The sequence below is a fragment of the Ipomoea triloba genome, chromosome 10 (assembly GCF_003576645.1).
Source record: "Ipomoea triloba cultivar NCNSP0323 chromosome 10, ASM357664v1".
Lineage (NCBI taxonomy): Eukaryota > Viridiplantae > Streptophyta > Magnoliopsida > Solanales > Convolvulaceae > Ipomoea > Ipomoea triloba.
In genome coordinates this window covers 8,499,524-8,521,992 of record NC_044925.1, presented here as the reverse complement: position 1 = coordinate 8,521,992, position 22,469 = coordinate 8,499,524, and the positions used below count along the sequence as shown (strand labels likewise).

Sequence of the window (22,469 nt, the reverse complement as noted above, 5' to 3'; positions counted from 1 at the left end):
TTCGCCGGATACCAATTGTTATACTGGGGATCAGGTCCATATTGTATTATAAACATGAAATTATGTACATATTATAATTAACTTATCACTTAATTTAACGGATCATCAAAATTTGTAAAACTTTATTATTGTTAACTAAATTAAAATATGGAGTATGTAATTAAAAAAAACAGTTATAAAATAATTAGCCTAGTTTTCACCAATCAAAATTTGCACACATATATACACACCGACTGGACCATCAAACCTTTATTACTCTCTCCCTCCCATATTGGTTACGGTTGGAGGCATCTTTAAACCCGTACCATACAGATTAATCTTTGTTCGTACTGGAGTACTGGACTGACCCAATTAAGGGCAAAGTGCTGAATAGATTGATTTTTTTTATAAGAAAAGAGGTTCAAACTTTTGACGTCTCTTAAGGAACTAGTTTTATACGCGCATTGCGCGAATGAGTTAATGCCCAATGTTTATATTTAAATAAATATTTGAAAGTATATCAATGCAAGATTCTATAGGAGAAGTTTATACATGGGTAATTGAATGTCGAATTTTTTTATTTAAATATCTAACTCAAAGTATATGAATCCAAGATAATGTAGAAAATTCATTATAATTATTACTAAAATAAATGTTTGCAACATTGTAAAATCGATAGTCTAAATATTTGGTCAAAAAATGATAGTCTAAATAAATACTACTTTTAATTTGAATTTTTCTAAGTGTTCTTAATTCTCTTTTGAGTAACATTGTCATTATCTTCATCTTTACTATTTGTTCTCTTCCTTTTTGTTGGTAGTGTGTTATTTCCAATTCAGTTATTGTTGGTAGCATAAATGACAACGTCATGCAATGAGATTATGATATAAGAGCTATGGACTTTCCTTTAGGTGTTCTGCTTGGTGTTCATTTGATTCAACCATTATTGTTGAATGAGTTATTGTGGATAAAGAAATCCCTAGTTTAAGAAAAAACAATAAATAAATTAATAAAAATTTGAAAATTTAAAATATTATGTATTCTAAAGATATTAAAAGGTAGTTTCTCGCTTCAATTTGCTGGGTAATGGGTTATTTGAGTACTTTCATTGTCAGCAAATCTCCCAAGTAGTTAATATGATTGGTTTCAAACTATTCTTTTTTATTTTTTTCATGGTATTAAAGAAATACATATGTATCATTTTTTGGTGTAACTACTAATTTATTTAATTCAATAAGAGTAAAATAGAGTGATTCCGCTTCAATTTGTTGGGTTATTATTTGAGTACTCTCTTTGTCAACCAATCCCCAAGTAGTTAATATAATTAGCTTCAAATTATTTTAAAAAAAATTCATAGTATTAATAAAATACTTGGGTAAATAAATATATAACATTATTTTGTACTATAACTTTGATATTTAATTACAAGATATTGTAAAAATAAGATAATGGACAATGTAATGAATATCAATTGATAAATTCGAATGTAAATAATCTTTAATTTGCATGAGAGAAAATAAAGACAATATAACTAATAAAATTATTTTCTCTTATTTAATTTAATTTTTTGATAATGAATAATTTTTTCAAATAAAGGTATTGTAGACACATAATTCTAAATTAAAGAAATACATATGTATCATTTTTTGTTGTAGCTACTAATTTATTTAATTTAATTTAATAAGAGTAAAATAGAGTGAGAAACTTAATTATGTCAAATTTGATTGAGATGAGGTTCGAACCTAAGACCTTTCTTATAAAAATTAATCGGTAAGTTAAAAGTTAACGGAATATTAACGGAGAAGAGAATATTTAACGGATAATCATAAAAGTAAAGTTAAATTAGGTAATCTCTATTAATAATATTAATCTAAATTATCTTAACCATCTATTTGATTAAATAATTTATAACTCTCTTTGGCTCTTATTAGTATAGTAGATTTTAGGTATAACTTTCTTTGACTCTTATTAATAGAGTAGATAAGAGTGTACGACCACTCACGCCAACCAAGTATATTGTCCCAAATTAAACCTTTATAATGTACTCATGGAGGCATATGAATGATATATCGTACCAACATAGACACGTACACAAACCTTATCATCTGTTAAAGTCTCCACTACAGCCAATCATGACGGACGGTATCATCTCCAGTGTTGTGGATCAGCTGTTCATCATCATCAAGGACCAAGTCCGGGAGCTAAGAACAGTGTCGGGTGTGGAGAAGGAGATCAAAAACCTCTCATCAAAGCTAAAGAAAATCAGGGAGGTGTTGGATGATGCAGAGAGGAGAAGCTTCAAGGAAAAGGGCGTCAAGCTCTGGGTGGAAGAGATCCAAGACTTTTGCTACCAAGTGGAAGATGTTCTGGACGAGTGGAACACCAGAAATCGCAGACAACAGATGGAGAGGTCGTCCCAGGTTGCAGCTTTTTCATGTTTCCATTTCAAAAGGTTTGTTATGCATCGAGACTATCGCCAAGAAAATAAAGGAACTTGATTCCAGACTTGATCAGATTATGAAAGACAAAGATGTGTACAATTTCGTTGCTTGTGATCAAGAATCGAAGCGAGTGAGCACTACTACTTCGTTTGTGGATGCAACAGAGATTCAAGGCCGGGATATTGATGCCAGTAATGTAATAAGAGAATTGATGGAGAATGCCAGAGAAAAAGAAGAAAAAGGTCCCCTTGTTATTTCCATAGTGGGCGTGGGAGGGATAGGGAAAACTACCCTTGCTCAACTAGTCTATGGAGATCAACAGATTAAGGCTCGTTTTGATGAAAGGGTGTGGGTTTGTGTTTCAGACCCTTTTGACCAGATCAAGATTGCAAAAGCCATTATTGAGTCAACCACTCAAAGCTCCACAGATCTGTCTCAATTGCAAGTGTTACTGGAAAAAATCCAAAGCACTTTGTCTCAGAAAAGGTTCCTACTTGTGTTGGATGATGTGTGGACAGAGCAGTATTCAAAGTGGGAGCCATTGAAGAACTCTCTTAAGGTTGGACTCCCCGGGAGTAGAATCTTGGTGACCTCAAGAAGTGAGAGGGTTGCAAGTTTTGTACTAGAAATGAATGTTATAGTATTGACAGTCGGCATGAAGATAAGGTGAAAATTGAAAAACTACGTCATCTGTCATGGCAGAAAACTGGAAGGCCTATGGATCCGGCTTCCATTTGTGACGTCACTGGAAAACTTCGCAGCTTTTTTGCTGAACACCTCTCTCCAGAACAACTTACACATGATCTGTTCAATCATTTGAAATCTGTGAGAGTATTAGGATTGCGTGGCTGTAAACTGCAGAAACTCCCGAAGGAGGTAGGAAATTTGCATCATCTAAGATACATTGATTTAAGTTATAGCAAAGTAGAGGAGTTGCCCGATGCAATTTTCTTTTTGGATAACTTGCAAACTCTAGATCTTGAAGGATGTGAATGTCTTTCCAAACTATCTGAAGGGATTGGAAATTTGCGTCACCTAAGGTACATTGATTTGAGTAAGAGCAATATAGATGAATTACCTGATACAATTTGCTCTTTGGATAACTTGAGAACTCTAAATCTTGGAGGATGTAAGCGTATATCTAGACTACCCCAAGGGATTGGAAAATTGTGTCACGTAAGGTACATTGATTTAAGTAAGTGCAATATAAATGAGTTACCTGATACAATTTGCACTTTGGATGACTTGCAAGCCCTAAATCTTAGAGGATGTAAGCGGTTTTCTAGACTACCTCAAGGGATTGGAAATTTGCGTCATCTAAGATTTATTGATTTAAATTGGAGCAAAGTAGAAGAATTACCTAATACAATTGTCTTTTTGGATAACTTGGAAATTCTAAATCTTGGAGGATGTCAGCGTCTTTCTACACTACCGGAAGAGATTGGAAATTTGCGTCATCTAAGATACATTGATGTAAGTTGGAGCAAAATAGAGGAGTTACCTAGCTCAATTTGCTCTTTGGATAACTTGCAAATTCTAAATCTTACAGGATGTCAGCGTCTTTTTAAACTACCTGAAGGATTGAAAATTTGCGCCATTTAAGGTACATTAACTTAAGTAGGAGCAATGTGGAGGAGTTATGTGATGCAATTTACTCTCTGAATAATTTGCAAATACTACACTAGCTGAAGGATTGGCAAATTGGTAAACTTGAGACACCTTAACATCAGATTGTGTATGCTGGGGATCGCAAATTAAAGCTAACTCAGCTTTGTACTTTGACTGTTTGAGTGACTTTGTGGTGGTGCTGTATTGCCCTGATGCAAATTTAATTTCCACTGTATGATTGTTTCCTGTATTAGGATTTCTTATATCTATTCAATCTGTTTCATTTCCTATTTTTCTTCTTTATGTACTCATTCATAAACATATGGTTTCTTCATCACTTATGCACTTGAATTCACTGATTTGTCTCTCTTCTACTCTGCATGGATGGATCTGGTTCCATTCTGTTATAATAAAGTGAAGTGTAGGAGAAGAAATTGAAGGGGAAGAAAATGTTCAAAAGAAGGTGTCTACTGCTTGTAGTTGTAATTGTAGCAATGGTGAAGTTTTTTTTTTTTTTTTTTTTTTTTTTTGAGAACAGCAATGGTGAAGTTAATGTTGTAATGGATTAGTTGAAGGCATTTTGTATTTACAAGTTAACTTTTGTGGCTAATTAAGTCCCGGATTTTCCATTGTACACTGCTTAATTAGCAAGGGATGAAGTGTTTTGTCTCTTTTCCATTGTACACTGCTTTCTATTTCATTTTCTCAATGTTAAAATTCATTCCAAAATAGGCACACTTCATTAAAGATATACACAACTCATTCAAAAAAGCAAAACTTCATTCAAAAGAGATTCATTACTATTAGGATTCTCTATTCTAAACACACTAGAATTCATTCTCCGTCTCCTTGTATTATTGAGATTATATCATTTATCATTTTTATCTTGACTAGAACTTTTTGTATCCTTATAAATACATATCTTCTTATCTACTATACTAATAAGAGCCAAAGAGAGTTAGGCCTAAAATGGGTAGAAAAAATGGCGGTCAAATTATTTAATCAAATGGATGGTTCAGATGAATTATTTAATCAAATAGATGGTTAAGATAATTCAGATTAATATTATTAATAGAGATTACCTAATTTAACCTTACTTTTATGATTATCCGTTAAGTTTTCCGTTAAATATTATCTTCTCCGTTAATATTCCATTAACTTTTAACTTACCTATTAATTTCTATAAGAAAGGTCTTAGTTTCGAACCTCATCTCAATCAAATTTGATATAATTAAGTTTCTCACTCTATTTTACTCTTATTAAATTAAATAAATTAGTAGCTACAACAAAAAATGATATGATACTCATGTATTTCTTTAATTTAGAATTATGTGTCTACAATACCTTTATTTGAAAAAATTATTCATTGTCAAAAAATTAAATTAAATAAGAGAAATAATTTCATTAGTTATATTGTCTTTATTTTCTCTCATGTAAAGATTCTTTACATTCGAATTTATCAATTGATATTCATTACATTGTCCATTATCTTATTTTTACAATATCTTGTAATTAAATATCAAAGTTATAGTACAAAATAATGTTATATATTTATTTACCAAGTATTTTATTAATACTATGAAAAAAAATTTAAAATAATTTGAAGCTAATAAAAAAAAGTTAACTATTTGGGGATGGGTTGACAAAGAGAGTACTCAAATAATAACCCAACAAATTGAAGCGGAATCACTCTATTTTACACTTATTGAATTAAATAAATTAGTAGTTAACCAAAAATGATACATATGTATTTCTTTAATATCATAAAAAAAAAAAGAATAGTTTGAATCCAATCATATTAACTACTTGGGGGATTTGTTGACAATGAAAGTACTTAAATAACCCATTACCTAGCAAATTGAAACGAGAAACTACCTTTTAATATCTTTGGAATACATAATATTTTAAATTTTTAAATTTTTATTAATTTATTTAATCTTTTTTCTTAAACTAGGGATTTCTTTATTGACAATAACTCATTCAACAATAATGGTTGAACCAAATGAACCCCAAGCAGAACACCTAAAGGAAAGTGCATAGCTTCTATATCATAATCTCATTACATGACGTTGTCATCTATGCTACCAACAATAACCGAATTGCAAATAACACACTACCAACAAAAAGGAAGAGAACAAATAGTAAAGATGAAGACAATGACAATGTTACTCAAAAGAGAATTAAGAACACTTAGAAAAATTCAAATTAAAAGTAGTATTTATTTAGACTATCATATTTAGATCAAATATTTAGACTATCGATTTTACAAGGTTGCAAACATTTATTTTAGTAATAATTATGATGAATTTTCTATATTATCTTGGATTCATATACTTTGAGTTAGATATTGAAATAAAAAAATTCGACATTCAATTACCCATGTATAAACTCCTCCTATATAATCTTGCATTGATATACTTTCAAATATTTATTTAAATATAAACATTGGACATTAACCCATTCGCGCAATGCGCGTATAAAACTAGTACTTTAATACAATTGATGGATCAATAATCAGATCATTCTTAAGACTATTGTTCTCGGCATTAGTTTACCAAATGATCCAAGAATACAAACCGTACTAAGAAAAAAAAATCATTGTTGCTGCCACCGATCCTGCCGCCAAGTGACACTTCCTCTTCTCGCACCATCTCCAATATTGCCTATCCAACCACAACCTCAATAAATACCCTACAAGCAGTCCATCACTTTATCTCCATTAAACTTACTTCCTCAAACTATTTGTTCTGAAAGACTCAACTTGTTCCCTTTCTCCGCGGTAAAAATCTTAATGGATACATTGATGGCACGTTACCACATCCAGCTTCATTTATTAAGGCTTTGGATGAGTGTTCCGTTGTAGTTGATCTTGCGGTCGGAAATTTGGTCCATCGAGATTCTTTTATTTTGTTCATGCTCATCTCGCTTGTGTTCAATGAAATTTTAAGAGGGTGTTTGACAAATAGTTATTAGCTGATAATTGATAGCGGATTTGAGTTAGCTGATAGTTGTTAGCGGATTGGGTTAGCAAGTTTGATTAGTTGATAGCATTAACGGGATGTAGAAACATGTTTTGTAAATTAATTATTAGCTGATAGCCAATTACATGCAAAATGACCTTTAAAGATATGAGTGTATTATGTTACTTTAACTAATAATAATAATAATAATAATAATAATATTGTTGTTCTTGTTCTTGTTATTATTATTACTAGTATTTTCGCCCGTGCGATGCACGGAATGGATTTGTTATAATATATTAAAAATATTTGGATCAATATATATATAATTATTTTATTAAAACATTAAATATTATATAGTGCAATTGAAGATATGTTTTGGATGAGCAAATAAAATTGGGCAAATGTTCTGTTTTTTTATGTTACGATGTGTTTTATAAATTGGGCTAAATGTTATAGAATCAATTGTTATCTATTTTATAAATTGGGCAAATGTACTTGTTCTCTAGCAAGTCAGTTAACGAATCAATATTGCCTCCACTGAGGCTCGAACCAACCACCTCTCGTATAAAAAGAAAGGTTTGATGCCACTAGACCACAAGGTCCTTGGCGAATTAATTGTTATCTTAAATCATTTGTATGAAACATATGTTTTTTGTCTAGATATATAGCAATTTTGTCATTTTGTAAAAAAAGAAAAGAAAACATGAGTTAATTAGTGCATTTTTTAGTTTTTCCTTCGTTTACAGTTTCCCTTAAGAAAACATGAGTTAATTAATCCATATGTTAAGCATTTAATTAGCCCAGTCAAACTAAGAAGAACTGAAACTCAAATAAATATTGTTTGTGGTAAATCAAAAACAAAACAACCAAGGCTATCATACCTTGGGTTCAATCTTAGGCTTTTTTCAAACTCTTTGAAAATGATGAACAATCCATGTTTATTCTCTTCAAAGACTACTGCTCAGGAATAGTTTCATCAATGGAGATGACTTCTAGATTTGTCGAATATGTAGCTTCCAGTTGTGTTATGCCCTGATCGAAAATAACTATTAAAAAATCAAGGCTAAAAAAAATTATTACATGAGGTAGAACCAAATTGTAATTAAAAATTACCTAGTTACTATCCACACCTCTGGGAGCCTTCAACACTCAAAATCCTTGAGTTTAAACATGTCTTTGGGAAAATCAGAATCATCTTGATCCGTAACGCTAATCAATGTGTCATTATTCGTTTTCATAATGTACTTTTGCTCACACGACTTAAACCTCATGCGAGATGTTTGCACAACAAAATTGTGAATATTATAGATTTTTCCTTCCTTCAAGAGTTTGTTGAATTGTTTGACAAATTCTTTAGAAATTTGTAAATGGATACAAATTTCATGAGGGAATCACCCATAAATATTAATATTAATTAATAAATAAATATTATAAATTTTATATCCTTTTCTATCATGAATATACTAAAAAATAGTAATAGTTCATTATGTGATTATATTCTATGATGTATATTGAAGTTTGATTATCTAATATACAACATACAACATAAAGCAAAAATTCAGTATTCTGAAATAAACCATTTAACCAATATACTATAAGTACGTATGAGTCTAAATTATATTATAAGTCTAAACTACAGTATTAATCCAATATTAAATAACAGTGAATAATGTCCAAAAACAACATAAATGTCAAACCTTCAAATGGGTTGTTGACAGTGCATCGTTGCCGGAGCGTCATTGAGTGAGAGCAGAGTGAGGAGTTGTGTTGTTGCTAGTGCATCATCGAGTGAAGGCAGAAAAAGGAAAATTTGGGAGAGGAAAAAGGAAAATTTGGGATTATGGGGTTGGGCCATTGGGGATTATAAGAGAGCAGAGTGAATGAGTGAGGGAAGAGGGAAGAGGGAGGAGGGAGTGAAAAAGGAAAATTTGGGGAAAATTAAAGGCGCTAAAATTTTGGGGTGAATGGCGCCTTTTCTTTTGTAGCTGGAAGGAACTCAGTAATATTTTAATTTATTAAAAAGTAATAATTTATTAATAAGCACTAATTAAAATAAGCATTAAACTTAATAAGTAAATAAAAGCACACACTAGTACAAAAAGAGGCATTTGCGTCCGTAGACGCAATTGTTCCGGACTATCTGCATCTGGTGTTGCCCCGGACGCAGATAGTCACCAGCTGCGTCCGGAACTGGGCAAAATTTTTTATTTTTTTAAATAGACTATCTGCGTCTGGAACTGGGGGAACTGCCCAATTCCTGACGCAGATAGTCATTATTATTAAAAAAAAATTATTTGATAAAAATTTAAATTGATAATAATAATAAATACAATTTTTTTCCTATACAAAATTGATAGTCATTACACATACTCACTAAAAAAGCAACTAGTCAACTCTAAGATGTAATTCAAATACATTTAGATATTCAAATACAGCTGAAAAACATTAGAGACTAAATTCCCTTTATAGATCTAAAAAATACAACTCTAAGAGCTTATATGTCAACTCCACCAAATGTGCAATTGGCATCATAACACAGGTAGAAATCTTAGTACTTGGCCTGCATACTAATAAAATAAGAAATAAAGATAACAAACATTTTAAAGGAAACTGTAAATTATAAAAATACCACCTACATCTTCAATATAATCTTCATTGAGTTTCTATTAAATATTTAGCAATGTAAGGTTCATCAAGTTTAAACTAAGTGTTTATCAATGTGAATTGGTCAGGAAAAACATTCGAGTTCTCCATATAAAACACGAAAAAATAGTAGCATAAATGAGTAAATGATAGAGAAAAATAACCATACCAGCATTAAGAGCTTGTTTACTCCATCAGATATGGTAGCCAGGCTGTCATATTGTTCAGGATCAAAATCATTTAAGGCAGATGTGAGATATTCTCCAACTGGGATTCTCGCAGAAAACTTGGAAGAAAGCTCAATTATAGACAATTACCAAAAAAAAGGTACAAACAAAAATTTCAGTTGAAAAATTAAAAAAAGAAAACTGCCAAACTTCTTAGTGAGCTTAATATCATATAACTAAACAAAAAGTGGAAGAAAACAGAAAAAACACAGAAACAAAAGGAAACAAATAGCTTACTGCATCATTTAGACAGATTCACCAAACACCAAAGCATAACGGTTGACATTTGTTCCAAGCTCCTATAGTATCATGTAAAGAGAAGTTAGTTACCATACAAATAAAACTTAAAATCAACAATGACAAACTTAAGACCAGCAATAGTATTTAAGTGTGAGAATAAAATAATATATAGGCTTCATAGCTTATGAACTGTCAAAACCATGGAATAAGTTAATACAAACAACAGTCAATCATAAGATGTTGCTGAGTCCTTGCACCATCTTTGTGCCTATTTGTTAATAAAAGGTCCAAAGATAAGTCAAACAGAACTCGATTATTGGGACCCATCATACAGTTATTATACTGAAATATCTGATCCATTGCTAGCTGCGGTATATTAAAGGTTGTCTTGATATTCATCATCATCAATGTATATGCCAGCTCTGTTTCTTCACCAACATTCATAGATAAAGGTTGTCTCGCAGCATTTAACAAATTATAGAAGTTTCTTGCACTACTATGTGGCTCTTCATCTTGTTCATTCTCGGCATTTAGTGGAAAAAATGATGGACCAGCTACATCAAAAACCATTTGTTCATACTGATTGTTTTCACTTGGGCCCTCATTCATATGTGATTGTATTGAGGGGGGAAGCTCATCGTGACATGTCCAAACCCAATAGTTCGGTTCGAAACCCTTCTTATACAAATGAACACGAACATCATCTGCAGGCAAGTGTACTCTATTCCTACACTTACTACATGGACACCTAATCTGCATTGAAACCTCATATACATGAAGTGTGCTTGCATAATTTATAAATTCCTCAACACCAGCTAAAAACTCATCAGTGTACCCCCTTCTTCCGGGTAACAATTAGTTATACATCCACTTCCGATGTTCAGGTATATTAGCCAAAACTACTGCAAAAGTATATACAATAATACAAACACAATATATATAAATATTACAAATAATATAAACATTACAAATAATATAAATATTTTAAATAATTATATACCAACATACTAATAAGTAGACAACATATAAAATGTAAGATTAAAATATCATAAATATACAAATAATTCTTTTTTAGTACAAATATACAAATAATTCTAAGTGCACACATATATAAATAAATTAAAATTATACACACACATACATATATGCACACTACATATTATTCAATCATTAAATAAATAATTTAATCAAAATGTATTCACAAGAATATATACAAAAAATTAAAGCTAGATCTAAAAAAAAAATAAATAAAAATTCTAAAAATATATACACATACCTTAGCTTGATTTCAACACTATTGTGAGTGGCTTGATTTACTTAAAAAATTTCTGTAAAAAAAAAAAAAAAAAAAAAAAAAAAAAAAAAANATTTAGACAGATTCACCAAACACCAAAGCATAACGGTTGACATTTGTTCCAAGCTCCTATAGTATCATGTAAAGAGAAGTTAGTTACCATACAAATAAAACTTAAAATCAACAATGACAAACTTAAGACCAGCAATAGTATTTAAGTGTGAGAATAAAATAATATATAGGCTTCATAGCTTATGAACTGTCAAAACCATGGAATAAGTTAATACAAACAACAGTCAATCATAAGATGTTGCTGAGTCCTTGCACCATCTTTGTGCCTATTTGTTAATAAAAGGTCCAAAGATAAGTCAAACAGAACTCGATTATTGGGACCCATCATACAGTTATTATACTGAAATATCTGATCCATTGCTAGCTGCGGTATATTAAAGGTTGTCTTGATATTCATCATCATCAATGTATATGCCAGCTCTGTTTCTTCACCAACATTCATAGATAAAGGTTGTCTCGCAGCATTTAACAAATTATAGAAGTTTCTTGCACTACTATGTGGCTCTTCATCTTGTTCATTCTCGGCATTTAGTGGAAAAAATGATGGACCAGCTACATCAAAAACCATTTGTTCATACTGATTGTTTTCACTTGGGCCCTCATTCATATGTGATTGTATTGAGGGGGGAAGCTCATCGTGACATGTCCAAACCCAATAGTTCGGTTCGAAACCCTTCTTATACAAATGAACACGAACATCATCTGCAGGCAAGTGTACTCTATTCCTACACTTACTACATGGACACCTAATCTGCATTGAAACCTCATATACATGAAGTGTGCTTGCATAATTTATAAATTCCTCAACACCAGCTAAAAACTCATCAGTGTACCCCCTTCTTCCGGGTAACAATTAGTTATACATCCACTTCCGATGTTCAGGTATATTAGCCAAAACTACTGCAAAAGTATATACAATAATACAAACACAATATATATAAATATTACAAATAATATAAACATTACAAATAATATAAATATTTTAAATAATTATATACCAACATACTAATAAGTAGACAACATATAAAATGTAAGATTAAAATATCATAAATATACAAATAATTCTTTTTTAGTACAAATATACAAATAATTCTAAGTGCACACATATATAAATAAATTAAAATTATACACACACATACATATATGCACACTACATATTATTCAATCATTAAATAAATAATTTAATCAAAATGTATTCACAAGAATATATACAAAAAATTAAAGCTAGATCTAAAAAAAAAATAAATAAAAATTCTAAAAATATATACACATACCTTAGCTTGATTTCAACACTATTGTGAGTGGCTTGATTTACTTAAAAAATTTCTGTAAAAAAAAAAAAAAAAAAAAAAAAAAAAAAAAAGAGGAAAAATATTAAAGCTAGATCTAAAAAAAAAGGACATAAATGGAAGTTCTAAGAATATATACATACCTTAGCTTGATTCTAGCATTATTGTGAGTGGTTTAGTGAAAAATCTTACGCACAAAAGAAGAAATCAGTAGAAATGGGTTTAAAAAAAATAAAACATTGGTTTAGAAACTGGTCTGCGAAAGGGCTGGAGATATATATAAAGTACTTTCCGACCACCTTGTAGTGGTCGGAAACAAAAAGCAACTTTTTAAAAAACGCGTAATCTTCCGACCACAAATATGGTCGCTACACCATTCGGATGGAGGAATAGAATCGGTCAACTTTTTTCCGACCATATATAATGGTGGTCGGACACTTCCGACCACTTTTTGAAAGTGGTTGGAAATTTCCGACCACTTTCCGTCTCGACAGAAGAATGGAAAAAACTCATTTTTAACGACCAAATTATTTGGTGGTCGGAAAAGTCGTCGGAAATTCGCTGATTTCCAGCAGTGGACCAAAAAATAAACTACAATTGATCAACAACTAGGGTCCATCTATGATAAAATACAAACATGTCAAAATGGTAATGCCAAAGAAAGTCCACAAAACGAACAATTAAATCCTTAACAAGACCACACTCCCATTCACTTACCCCTTGCCCAGCGTAACTTTACATGTGGCGCATAAGATAAACTCCACAATTCACTTTGTTTTTGCCATCACGACACATCATAATAAGACAACTGCGCAAAATTATAAATGAACACTTATAAGTTGTATTCATAACAATATACAATAATTGATATAATTCATTATATTCGAATAGTACTATCATGCTAAAGAAAGAACAGATCAGATTTGATAAATTAAAATTGGTCTCAAAATTTCTAAACCCTTAATCTACCAACTACTACCACTTGGTAGAAAAAATCCCTTCTTCCACTTCATTAGATACCTACACCATTATTGTTTACTGCTAAACCTTTTAAGTTACACCTTTTAAAACCTTCTGTTGTATCTGTTACACCAAAATTGCATTGAACTCTAAACAATTGAAAGACCAAAGTCGCACTAATCATTGTTTATAACCATACTTAAAGGTTATGTGGTGGATATGTTAGCCTTTTAGAGGCCATTGGATTATTGTCTCCATTTTTCAGGGGCATTTAATTAACAGTGCAAGAGTTGTAGAGAAATGTTGTTCATAATAACCAACAAATTTACACTAAAAAATCCTAATCAACAAATGTTCTAATTAAGCATCCTCCAAGCTGTCAGACTATTTATAGTACCGGAGTAACTTTTTCACATCCAAAAGGGATACCAACCAAATTAATCAATAGAATGACTAAAAACAATTGAATTGGAACTTACCCATCTCCCACCAGTGTGAACAGGTCCATAACTATTGATGGCAATGTACTCGCTGAAGTACTGAGGGATAGACAATCCGAGAAAGATTGAAAACCTGAGTATGAAGTTGTTTCAAAAACTATTCGGGTTGCAGAATTGAAGCAAACTCATGCCTCCAGCACCTGAGCACACGTAATAATCGTAAGGATTCAAACACATTTTATAATTAATTGCAAATAATAGCGCTTCCCATTCATCTTGCATTCTTGCCACGTCTGTACATACCTACATATCCAAAGAAAAGGCAATATAAAGAAGCCACAATGGATGCTAGAATCGAAGCAAAGGCTGCTCTGGATTTTCTAGATGATAATAACTCGGCCAGGCTACAAACATGAAGAGAGTTACGGTAAATTACATAAAAAGTTGCAGTAATGCTTATAATTAATTTGCCAAGAATAGAGAATAAAATCATGAATCCCAAAGATATCTTAACAACTCTTCGACTGCCCACACGAGTAAGCGCTAGAAGCATTCTCACTGCATGCATACCGAAGCAAATACTATATATACATCATTGAGAAAGTCGTCCCCTACTCTGATCTTGCAACAATGCGTTATGCACGACAGAAGCTTTCAAAATTTCTAAACCCTTAACCTACCAACTACAACCCCCCACCCCCAAACCCTCGGATCACCGGAAAAACACCATAATGCTGACCATATATATATAACACCACCCCTCAACCGGAAAAAAAAAAACACACATGTAAGGCTTAAACAATACACAAAACAACAATTACGCCACAAATCAGATCAACATGACCGGAAACCCGTCGGCAAAAAAAAGAAATAGAAAAAATATAACGAACCCTACCTCGACCATCCGTCACGCCCGTCTGCCCAGATCTCTTCAGTCGATGCCGACTACTGCCTCCGTCCGCCATCACTGCTACGCATGCCGAGGACACCAACGAGAAAAGCCCAACATAGATACGGCGGCACAAAACTCTCCAAAACCCAAAAGCCATGCCTATTTGTTACTAAAATTAATACAAATTCATCCTAAATCTACACAAATCCAATCTTACAATCCAATGCACAATATTAGTCCTCACCATCCTCCATAATAGATGTGTCCTTATTTGAATATATATATATATATATATATGTGTGTGTGTGTGTATGTGTGTGTGTAAATTGAACCCTGAAACCTAACTCTAATTTTAATCGGGTATACAGGCGGGGCGGGTTCAAATCACACACCCTACCAGAATGCAGCAACCCAGGAAATCATTGTTGAATGAGTCAGTTAATGCGAATTCGGTTTCGGTCGGGTCGGTTCTTCTTTACTCGGTCGGGCGAGTTATGCTCTCTCCTAATAAAAAGGATAGAAATCAGTAACCTAACGGTTTAGATTGACAGTTATAATGAGTTCCACTACATGTACTTTCAAATCTTACTCTCTCATGTGGCGGATTCTGATAAACGATTTTTTCATGTGGTTCCCATATACAGGTGTTTACATCAAGATTTTGTGTGTAAAGTAAAAGTAGAGGGTATAAAGTAAAAGTACACATAGTATTTTACTAGTTATAATAGTTTTATATATGACGTCAAAGATAAAATATTACATATTGATATATTATTATTGATAATTCAGTATTATATTTACATATTTGATTAATTCTAGATAACCAATAACTAAGGAATGGGCATCCTTTAAATTCTCATTTTAATAACAGATTCGATGGATACATATCACCTCAAACATCTTTCATTTCAGATCAGAATAAGAATAAAATAAATAAATAATAAATAAAAATAAATTTATCTTTTTTAGGCTGGCCGGAATGGATCCACAACTGAAAATGGTGAGTTTGAAGGGATGCGGCATTGTGGCATTGCCGGTGGTCTGTCTAACCTTGACGACCCTTGTCCTCCATGCAGATGCTGCCCGCACCGGCGCCGCTGCTGCTGCCAGTGCCCCTGCCGGCGGCAACATCTACTGCGCCACCGCATTTGACAAGATCCGCTGCGAGAAAGTGACCAAAACCGCCACGAATTGGACCCAGGCGATGACGATGGTTTTAAGCGACGCGGTGAAACACAATGAAAATACCATTCGTCAGAGTAAAGAGGAGGCTTTGGGAGACACCGGTTGCTCCGAGACCTACACTAACATCCACGCCAGGTTAATTAATTAATTAATTAATTTTCACAGCGCACTTAAAATTATGTATTCAATGTGTTCCGATACTACTCTTCTCCCAAAAGATTGAATCTTCATCTCTAATGACCCACACGCCCCGGCCCGATAAAACATATAAAAGGAGATAAATCATGTTAATTCAAGGACTCAGCAAACAATGGCCCTATTTGGAAAAATGGCTTTGGCTGATTTGGTTGGCTGTTTGGGTTATAAGGTATGATTTGTTGATAATATTAGCTGATTGTAGAAAGTTATTTGATAAATTAACTGTTAGTTGATAGCTGTTTGGTATAATTTCTTTTCTCAAAAAACTAATTGAAAAAGCTGCTTTGGGTAGCCTTTTGAATTTTAGCATTTTGGAGTTGCAAAAAACTTATTAACCAAACAATTAATAGTGGTCAAATAAGTTAAAATTGGCTGATAGGCTGATTATTTACCAAACAGGGCCAATGTCAAAAGAATCTGTCCACTTTGCACATAATCCAACATTGCAGCTGAATTTCAATCCTTCTCTAAAATGCACGCAAACTTGAATAAACATATTTGATTTGAGTGTTGAATAATAATAATATATGTGTTGTGCAGATTGAAGGAGTGCTTGGATTTGGTCGGCAAAGCGGACAGAAATGATGAAATAAACTTCAAACTAGCCGCGGCAGTAACGAGCCTTGAAGATTGTAAAAATGCACTTCAAGATCTGAGAGATGACGAGACTCCATTTTATATACTCAATCGTCATTTCAATCACGCCCTCAAAATTTGTTTGGCTGTTGATAGATCCAGGAAAGTCGAGTAAGTGAAAATATCTTATGTATATATCTTTGAGTTTAGGTGTAGATTTTTTTTTAGAGTAGTTTCAAAAGCTTAAATTATGTATAGATGGGAGATCCATACGAATCAATTTATATCTCATTTATCTCTTTGGCAGCAGCATTGCCCTCAGTGAAATATAATCCAATGTTTCGTATCCTTGATTGCCTCGCCTCATTTGTCTCCCTAGCTACGTACCTTAATGTATGTGTTCATTTTATTCACCTTGTTTCTTACTACATGAAGCAAAAAGTATTTTTTATAAAGAAACAACCCACCAGAAAATGTTAATTTGTCCATATTTTTTTTTTGAAAAAACACAACTCCATTAAGCTTTTCTTACCTAGCTAGCTACACTTAATTTGTCCATATTTTTTTTTTTTTTTGAAAAAACACACAACTCCATTAAGCATTAAAAGAAACCCGAGATACAAGATGGTGGGGACGTGACCCACGAGACAAGGACGGAAGAAGAACCAATTGCCCTAATCAAAGTATGAGCTACCTGATTTGCTGACCTCCTGATATGGTGCATAGAGACATTGCCCATATCAGTGGTGGTCTAGGCTTCTAAGAAGTTGCATGAATTTAATGGGGCTTTGCTTGCAAAGCCAGGGTGGTGTATCCTCTCAAGGCCTGAATCACTTGTTAGCAGATTGTTAAAGGCCCAATTGGGGAGTAATCCCAGGACGCTCAATTGGAGAGTAATCCCAGTTATATTTGGCGCAACAATTGAAGGAGGGAGTAGTGCGTCGAATTGGCGATGGTACTGAGACAAATATTTGGGGCTGGCCTTGGCTAGCAGATACAGGGGATCCCATGCTGCATACAGAATGTATTCTAGAATTTCGAGAGCTACTGACTGGGTGGGAAAATGGGATGTTGATGTGCTGAATGATTTGTTTGTGGTGGATGATATCCCTAGGATTATTGCAACTCCGGTTTCACCATCTCTTCGTGATACATGGCGATGGAAGGGCGATATTAAAGGCTTATATACGGTAAAACAAGGGTACCATCTGCTTACGAAGACTATGCATGTGAACAGCAATCTGCTAGCAAGATATGGAGATTGCTGGTGCCGCCTAACGTAAGAAATCTACTTTGGCAATGTGCTCGGAATATTTTACCTGTTGGGGAAAATTTGAGAATTAAAAGGGTGTGGGTGGGTGGTGGCTGTGTATTTTGTGACTCTGCTATTGAAACCATTGATCACCTTTTTTGTGAATGCCCAGTTGCTTGTCAATTGTGGGGTTCTGCTAATATTTTGCAAGGGAGGGATTTTCCCACTTTCTTGGAGGCCTATTTACGGAATCCAGATGTATCCCAGAGTATTCACATGGAAGCTTTATCATAGCTCAAAGGGAGTGATCGTGGTAATGTTATTATCGAATCTGATTGTTTAAATTTATGTACTGCTTTTAATTCTCAAACTTTAGACCTTAATTTATCCCTAAGTTACACCAAAAAGCTTAAATATATATATTATGTTTCTAAGCTATTTTATTTTTATGATCAGTGAGGAAACCAATATATGTCGGGTGAGATGATGGGTGTTGGAGGGGGTAAATGAAAAGTTTATTATATATACCTCCCTCCCCCTCTTATGCATGCACATCTCCATTAGAGAGTTTCATCATATCTAAGAGATTCCAAGGTTCAGACCAAAGAAACAATGTCAAATTATCATTATAAGCTCACTGCAATCCCATCGCCTTCTACTCCTAATAAGCCATGAACTAGACCAGGAAGTGATACTCCGTCCTAATATGCCATGAACTAGACCAGCAAGTGTTCCGTCTTAATAGGCCATGAACAAGATTAGGAATTTAATTTGTCCATCAATCAACACTCAGAATTATTGTGAATTGGTACAAAGTTTAACCTATCCTTAACTTGTGTTGAACTCATCAAAAACTGTCTGATGTAGGTTATTGCTTCTATCACCAAGGTGAAATTATTTGATGTAACTTTGGTGAAATGTCAAAAGATATGTGTATGTTAAAACGGAAAGTTAGTGACTCCCCGAGTGTTGGTCTCGAAGGAAGGACGTGGAGGTGTGTCAAGTGTTTGCGCGTTTAAGTGATTGAGTCATGTAATAGATTCGAGTGTGGTGAATGATGATTTGAGAGTGAAAAGGTTCATAAGGGTGGTAAGAAAATAGGGGTAAGAACAAGTGTGAATAAATGTATGTAAGGAGGTAGGGATTGGATAGTGCTCATGTTGCGTCCTAGAATGTCTATGGTAATGGATAAACAAAACGAAGATGTTGGCTATTCAGGAGTGTGTCTTCTTAGACTTCTTCCACCTTTGTGTACTAAGGCTTCTTGTGTCTTCTTAGTCCTCTCCCACCTTTGTGTACTAACGCTTCTTGGACTTAGGAATGCCTTCAAGCATCCAAAGAGTCCTCTTCCACCTTTGTGTACTAAGACTTCTTGGACTTAGGAATGCCTTCAAGCATCCAAAGTTCTAAGAGACATTTTATCAAACACTTAAGCTACCGACTTTCCTACTATTTTTAAGAAGTCCATAGGATTTATGATTGTTACAAAGCTTTCAATCCTAACTCTAATCAATGACATGAAAGAGTCAAGAGCTCAATCTCTCATATAGATTAGCCAAATCCAAACAAGATATCATCAAAACAACAATCAATAGACAAGAATAGATATTCCAACAATCTCCAAGCATTTAAATTTAAAATGAGATATAAGATCATCACACTAGCAACATATCTTCACACAATCCAAATCCCTAGATTAAACTAGCCACTCATGATAAGGAATTCAAGACAATAGCTAATTCAATCCAAGAACAAAATAGTAAAATAGATTAAGATATAATAGAAATCACCTAGATTTGAAGTGTTCCTTCAATCCACGCTTGTTGTCTTGCTACAAGGAGAATTCTCTAAGCTAAGCTAAACTATTCTAGGAAATGAAAATATTGCAAGAAAATGGAAAAAAGGGGCTTCTCCAAAAGTGGTAAAAAGCTCTCTCTGAAATTCTATCAAGGGGGTTTAAATAGTCTCCGAAATTTAGCCCTAGGAGGAATTTCGCGTAGTGTCCATTCCACACCCTTCCACACGCGTGTGGTCGTGCGTGGTTGGCTACTGGAAAGTGGCCACGCGCACCACCACGCGTGTGGAGGTCATTTTGGATCCTTCGGGGCTCTAGACTTGCTTGGTTCGTTCCTTAAGCTCGGTCTTCGTTCCTATTAGCTCCCGGGACTCCTGTATCGTCTCAATTTATGCTAAAGGTAGCTTTGTGTGCGGTTAGTGAATTTAAAGCACATTTGATCACAAATTTATCATGTAAGGATACTAAAAACGTTACAAAGCACCCTAATTTACACTCAAATAATGGGTATCTTGGGAGCTTATCACCCTCCATCTTCCATTCTGATATATCTCTTATATATATGTATCTCATTGTTTGTTTCCTTTGAGCTATCCATCTTGGGAATTTTCAAGCCACCAGAAACATAATTAATGAGGCCCTTAAAGAGAACAAAGAGGTAATGAAACTGAAGATCTTACCTTATTTATTTTTGCATAACTTATGTAATTCTGCTACGCTTTTAATATTTTTGAGATATATTGGTATATTTTATATGGATTGTGAATTGTATTTGTACTATGTTGGTATGTTTTAGCTAGTTCCGGATTTGTCTGTCGGATGTAACACATTAAGAGTGTGTTTGGTTCGCACAAGGTAATTGGAATAAGAATGTGAATCAAATATTTGGTAATAATTGTAATGGATTTTGGTGAAAATATTTTGCATGTTTGTTAGTAGGGGTGGAATTGGAATGATTACCAATATTGATGTTTGGTTATATATGACTATATAATAAGAATAAAGGTTTTTAAAATACAAATATAAAAAAATAAAGGGAATTGATCCATCGCATCTAAAGCACCAATCTAAACCAAAAAAAAAAAAATCAAAATAAAAATCTAAAAGAACTAATCCAAACTTAATAATCTAATTACCAATATGATGGATTGATACTGATTTTTAATTAGGGAATGAGATTTTTAATTGAAGGTGTAATTAAATATCATAGTTGTGTTTTAAAAAGTTATCAACCAAAAACTAACTATGACTTTGATTCTCATTCCCAGTGTGTAAACACATGAACTAAACACACTCTAAATACAATTGGCAATTTATATCGTGGACCAATGTTCACATAACATTATGGACCATTGATTGAAACGAGATACAAAATTTATACTCGTAAGGTACAAAATTTTATAACACAAAAAATCACAACACAAGACACATAGCATAGCATTACGGACTTAGCTAGATTGAAAAGGTGAGGTACAAAATTCATACTCTTAAGGTACAGAATTTCATAACACAAGATACAATAAATCATAATACAAGACACATACACATGTTATATATTAACTTAGCTTTCAAATATTATTTAGGTACATAATTTGTGTTCATGGCACAAAATTTGACAAGACACAAAATTCATAATATAAAACACAATTACTAATTTAATTTGTTCAAGAACAGAATTAATACTCATAAGGTATAGAATTTCATAATGCAAAACACAAAAAGTCATAACACAAAACACAAACACATCAACCAAGGTCTTTAGTGCAATGTGAACCCTGGTCCATATGATAGAACAATTTAATAAAATTCACAATCAATACAAAATATACCAACATATCTCAAAAAGATTAAAAGGATAATTTTTTAAGTTATACTCCCTCTATCTCATTTTATCTGTCCAACTTACTATTCATTGGTCAAACCAACTCTTCCATCTTTGTTTATTTTCTTTATTATTTTTTACTTATTTTTAAATTTAGATTTTTGTGTTTAATAGTACTTTTAATGTAGTTTTTAAATAAGGAGTATATAAATTTTGTATATTAATACTAAACTTAATATTATGAAAATGAACCAAACACATAAAAGGGGATGGAGAAGTAATATATAAATATAAATAAATAAATAAATAAATAAATAAATAAATAAATAAATATATATATATATATATATATATATATATATATATATATATATATATATATATATATATATATTTACCAAAAGCCTTGCGGTCGAGCAGCATAGTTGTGGCTTCTCAAATAAGTGGTCTCAGGTACGAACCACATTTACTCTTTGTGCTTCATAAATGCACTACAAAGTCAGGAAGCACTGTAACAGAGTTGTCAACCGTGTGGTCACTCACCATTAGGTAGCAACCTTAAATCTCTAGTCAACACCTTTAACGTTGCCGAA

General features: G+C 32.8%; 3 protein-coding genes and 2 long non-coding RNA genes across 7 annotated transcripts; 3 read left to right on the top strand and 2 right to left on the bottom strand.

Moving 5' to 3' along the window:
- Positions 1-2,227: 2,227 nt before the first annotated feature.
- LOC116031502 (putative disease resistance protein RGA3) lies at positions 2,228-4,387 on the top strand. Its single transcript, XM_031273727.1, has one exon. It carries the CDS (start codon positions 2,257-2,259, stop codon positions 3,088-3,090), a length of 834 nt encoding a protein of 277 aa, XP_031129587.1. The 5' UTR covers positions 2,228-2,256; the 3' UTR covers positions 3,091-4,387.
- Positions 3,138-4,005, top strand: LOC116033097 (leucine-rich repeat-containing protein 1-like). The gene is made up of 2 exons (XM_031275852.1): positions 3,138-3,893; positions 3,970-4,005. Exons 1-2 carry the CDS (start codon positions 3,138-3,140, stop codon positions 4,003-4,005), a joined length of 792 nt encoding a protein of 263 aa, XP_031131712.1.
- Positions 4,388-9,308: 4,921 nt separating the features above from the next.
- Positions 9,309-11,427, bottom strand: LOC116033666. Of its 2 annotated transcripts, XR_004100889.1 has the most exons (3): positions 11,378-11,427; positions 9,804-10,160; positions 9,309-9,558 (listed from the first exon to the last, which is right to left on the bottom strand). It is a non-coding gene; the product is annotated as an uncharacterized LOC116033666 (long non-coding RNA). The 2 variants fall into 2 exon arrangements; XR_004100888.1 differs by lacking the exon at positions 11,378-11,427 and having other exon boundaries at positions 9,804-11,123.
- Positions 11,428-11,473: 46 nt separating this feature from the next.
- LOC116033664 lies at positions 11,474-15,481 on the bottom strand. Of its 2 annotated transcripts, XR_004100887.1 has the most exons (6): positions 15,052-15,481; positions 14,460-14,560; positions 14,196-14,356; positions 13,474-13,564; positions 12,742-12,793; positions 11,474-11,524 (listed from the first exon to the last, which is right to left on the bottom strand). It is a non-coding gene; the product is annotated as an uncharacterized LOC116033664 (long non-coding RNA). The 2 variants fall into 2 exon arrangements; XR_004100886.1 differs by lacking the exons at positions 11,474-11,524; positions 12,742-12,793 and having other exon boundaries at positions 13,092-13,564; positions 15,052-15,471.
- A 549-nt stretch (positions 15,482-16,030) lies between these two features.
- On the top strand, positions 16,031-17,393 carry LOC116031636. Its single transcript, XM_031273885.1, has 3 exons — positions 16,031-16,368; positions 16,972-17,178; positions 17,318-17,393. The coding sequence occupies exons 1-3, from the start codon at positions 16,046-16,048 to the stop codon at positions 17,337-17,339; spliced, it is 552 nt and encodes a 183-aa protein (XP_031129745.1). The 5' UTR covers positions 16,031-16,045; the 3' UTR covers positions 17,340-17,393.
- The last annotated feature ends 5,076 nt before the right edge of the window (positions 17,394-22,469 follow it).